We start from the raw sequence: 4,362 nt of genomic DNA, 5'->3' as shown, positions 1-4,362 counted from the left end.
GTACGGCGGCGCCGCCGTGTGAAGCGGCGTTGTTAACGCTAGAGCTGACGGAAAAAGGAAACCCTCCCGAGAAGTACCGGGCGTCTTGGGAGTCGCGCTGTTCCTCTGGGGAGGCGGTCAAGCTGGCAGAAGTAACAAAAAGGAAACAATTTGACTCAGATCTGCCTTTTCTTTCTGTTTTTTTCCTTCCCTCCTTCTCCCCACTGCCTTTAGACCACCCAGAGATACAAGAAAAAATTTACCGACGGGACGATAGGCTCCTCACCTTCTTAAAAGATGTTTATGTCGAGTCCAGAGATCCACCTGTGCGGGTGAGTATGTCTCTCGGTAGGAGGCACACCAGCATCAGCTTTGTGGTTTTCAAACTCAGCACAAATTCTATATAAAGAAAAATGCTCTGTTAGTGCCTAAAAGCTACCTTTTTTATAGGTAAAAGCAATGTTTTCATTACTCTTTTATATATCAGTAGCACTGACTGTGGTTGACCCTGGGTCTTGGAACATGTGACGGATTGTGATTATACAACCTTTTAAACGCTTACGCAGTCTTCCCTTTTAATGTCACGTTGATCTTACTTTGTTTTTCACCTAAATTCCCACTTCTGCCTCCTCTAAGGCAGAAGGACTGTTGGCCAGCCTTTTGCAGAGATGCAGGAGTTTGCCAGAGATCTCGTTGTCAGGAGAAAAGAGATTAGGACTACTGTGGGAGCATGGATGTGGTAGAGGACAAAGACATTAACATTTTACTGGAGTCTTTAACTACTGAAGTTAATGTGCAGAGACTTTTCCTTATGCAGCCAAGGAAGTGCCTTAGTTAGTTTTTTTTCTGCATAACCTTCTGGATCGTTTGGTGATCAGTTTCCTCATTGCCAACGGCTCTGCAGTCTTTGACTTGGAAGGCAAAGCATAGCCCTTCCAGTAAGATGCAGACTGGGGTTCAGTCTCTTTTCCACCATGTTACGTTATGGCTTGTGCATTTTACCTGTTGCATTATTGGACCACTTTAATCTAGCTGCTTTATTCAGTAATAAAAGTTTTATAATCATCTAGCAATAAAATTCCTAAGTCTCTCTAATTTGTCACTTTCGTAGTACCTTGTATTCAAGACTAAAAGTATTTAAAAATGCAAACAGATTTCTGCAGTCTCTCCCTGAAGTTTCCAAGTAAACTCTACCTTAATTTTCATAATTGAGGTTGGGACTCTAATCTTGAAGTGCTGAAGGTCTAACTTCAATATCTTTCGATATTCATTTGTAAGCCTGTCAAGAGAGATTTGAGAAAAAGCCACAAGTGGAACAAATCTTAGTGCTTGATTCCCGTGCCTACTCTGAGGTTGCTGCCACGTAAGACTCGCTCTTGTAGTGTGTCTACTTGCAGTTGTTAGGAAGAGCATGACTAATGTGTCTGCATGGAGGCTTGTGGGCAAAACTTCATCCAAAAGCCTCCTTCCTTCCCTGACGTTATTCTGAATACTTTGTGCATCGTGTATGTATACATACCTATATGTATATTTGGTATGTCTGTCTGTGTAAGTGGAAAAGCACCAACTCTAAGTCCTGAAGTGGCAGATACCCAGAGACAGATCATTTTATTAAGACTTGAAAAATTGTTCATTATCTGAGCACAGTTTTAGCACGAAGTAAAAGGAAGAAATGGAGAACTGGTAGCATCATCAGACATTCTCTGTAGTTTAGAAACAGAGATGCAGTTATAGATGCTGCAGCATCCACATCAGTTTTCTCAGCTTGTGAGTTAATACCGAGTGTCTGTGGGCTAATCAGTGGCTGTGGACTCTTGATAACTTTAAAAGTACTTTTTCTTAAATTTAAGAGAGGTTTTCATTGTGTCTTTTTTGCAATGTCATTCACTGCTTAAATCTTAATAAAAGGCAATATGGGGAAGGCAGAGCTGGTTTGGAAATGACTTGGAAATAACGAAGGGACTCGGGAGAAGAGACTTCACGTGTCTGAACAGTGCAGTAGTCATGGGAATTAAACTCCATATGACGCTGCAAAATAGTTTCTTTTTGCCCAGCAAAGCTTGTTCTCTAGACAGAGCAGAAGAAGGGATATCTTTTAGTTGCAAAACTAAAATCTGAAAAGGAAAGGAAGGGGAGAGAGACTACATGAAAAAGATTTCCAGTGGTATCAGAAGAAGGATACCAATTTGTAGTATGATTTTTCTTTTTTTCCCTTGCCGTGAATCAGTACCAAATATTAGCTTATCTGCATTTAATGTTTGGCTACCAAAATCTGTAGTTTGCTTCGTACGAAGGGCTGCCGAGTCTGTACAAGACTTAAGAGTTCAATGGATGGTAGCTTTTCAGAATTTGGGTGCGGGTTGACATCGTACGTAGCATGGCTGTGGAAGAACTGACAATTTTTGTGATACCAAGAAGCAAGGCTGGCTAAGCATTATTATTTTTTTTAATGCTGTGAAAAGGGGGGAAGCTAACAGGAAATGCCATATTTAGGAAAACAACTTGGCTGCTACAGTATGCATAGTAAACAGAACTGCTGTTAAGCTCTTTTTGTTTTCCTTCCCACAATTAGGTGAAAGATGGAGGTGGTGAACATCTTCCATGTAAACAGGAGGAAAAGAGACTTACAAAACTAGGCCACTTGGGAGATCTAGATGTTAAGAAAGTTCCCAAAGGCAAAATTTCCATTGTGGAGGCTCTGACACTTCTTAATAATCATAAACTTCATCCTCAAATATGGACTGCAGAGAAAATAGCAGTGGAATACAGTCTGGAACTGAAGGAGGTCAACTCTCTTCTGGAATTCTTCATTCCTTTCGCTGTGCAGGAATTTCCTAAAGAAACCAAAAAAGCTATAAAGCCAACATAAAAATAATTACCAAAACCTTGTGTGATCTCACTTGTGTCTTAATTTTACTCTTGAGTATACCCAGTGTCTGAAAAGAGTCGGTAACACGTCATCCAACAAGGCTGCTTCCTTATACCAGTAAGATGTATTCAAGCAATTCCATTCTATATTGGATCGCTTCAGTTAAATGCAGCAATTATAGGATACAGTTTGTAAACCAGAATATAGCTAATAAGTTGTGTGAGAGCATGTCACATGATTCTGATTATCCCATTCATATGTTATGAGTTCAGTTAGAACACCCAAGTTCTAGTGAGAACTTTACCTTAACAGGTTGCCTTTCTTAGCAGAGACTTCCTGGCTTTCAGCTAAATCAGTGCTCTGTGTGTATTAGCGCCGCAGTTTCATGTTACAGGGTTCTTTCGAGGACTTGCTGTCAAGGTGTGTGTATATACAAACAGCTGTATTTCTTTTGTATAAGAATGGAATAGTATTTATACTTTGTAAAGAAGGCTAACCACAAGGTCATTTGGGAAATTCAGCTGTGCCAAACTTAAAATAAAAAGAAGGCGAATAGCAAGAAGGCCTCTTTCTGATGCCGGAACAGTGACGGCTGATGTGTAGCTCCTCTTCCACTCTATTCTGATTTAGCTTAAATATCTGCACCTCCCCCGGTACTGTCTGTCAGTCAGTGAATTTGTAAAGAGCAATGATCTTCTAGCATCAGTCTCTTGCAGCAGTCTGTGGCGCCTACTGTATGAGAAATAATGGCTCATATTTTAATTAATAGGTAGCTATGAAATGCAACTGGATCTAATTGGACCCACTAGTAGGTTTTCTGTAAATGTCTGCCTGTCCTGTTACAATAGCCCTTTTTCCCTGTGGAGGCCTTGTCTGACTTGCCCAAATGCGGGCTAGATCAGGTCATGTTCACTCGCGGTAGGTTACCCACGTGCTACCAGATAGAAGATAAACAGCATCTTTTCCAGTTGTTAGTAAAGGATGACACAAACTGTGAGGTGGTAACGGTGGATTGTAACCTTCTTGATACTGTGACTATTCAGATCTGTGTATGTAAGGAAGAAGTTTTGCACTGACGATTAATACTGTAGTGAAAACAGGTTCATGTTTTCCAGATAAGCTGGGGTTAAGGGGGGGGGGGGGGGGCGATAATCAGAATCGATATTTCAAAATGCATTATGGTTGCCTTCATTCAAAAGAAACAAAAACCAAAACTTAGTTTTATGTGGCGCCAGCATTCCTAGTGCCCATCACCAAAGAAGTTGAATTTAAGAGGGTGGAAGTCAGTACCAGGCCTACAATGTAACTTTCTTTTTAAGAACTTTTCTGCCAGGTCTTAGATTCCGGACTCTAGTAAGCATCTTACCAAGAAGATGATCAGCTTTGCTATTTCACGGCAAGATTCTTCCCACTTCTCTCCCTGAGCTGGAAAAAGGTTTGCCACAACGTATTCAAGGTTTTGCTTGATTCATTTCTGAAGTACGTAATGCTGTACCTTAGTGGAAGATGACACT

General features: G+C 40.8%; 1 protein-coding gene across 1 annotated transcript in view; it reads left to right on the top strand.

Annotated features, from left to right (window-relative positions):
• Positions 1-3,968, top strand: part of NDUFAF4 (NADH dehydrogenase (ubiquinone) complex I, assembly factor 4) — a 4,986-nt gene extending 1,018 nt beyond the window's left edge. Inside the window, exons 2-3 of the mRNA XM_009320165.1 lie at positions 75-311; positions 2,552-3,968. Of these exons, the coding sequence (XP_009318440.1) occupies positions 75-311; positions 2,552-2,848 (534 nt within the window). The 3' untranslated portion in view covers positions 2,849-3,968. The remainder of the gene's footprint in view (positions 1-74; positions 312-2,551) is intronic.
• The last annotated feature ends 394 nt before the right edge of the window (positions 3,969-4,362 follow it).

Source organism: Pygoscelis adeliae, unplaced genomic scaffold (assembly GCF_000699105.1).
Source record: "Pygoscelis adeliae isolate BGI_AS28 unplaced genomic scaffold, ASM69910v1 Scaffold41, whole genome shotgun sequence".
Taxonomy (NCBI): Eukaryota; Metazoa; Chordata; class Aves; order Sphenisciformes; family Spheniscidae; genus Pygoscelis; species Pygoscelis adeliae.
Note: the sequence above shows the minus strand (reverse complement) of the source record. Positions and strands in the feature narration are given on the sequence as shown.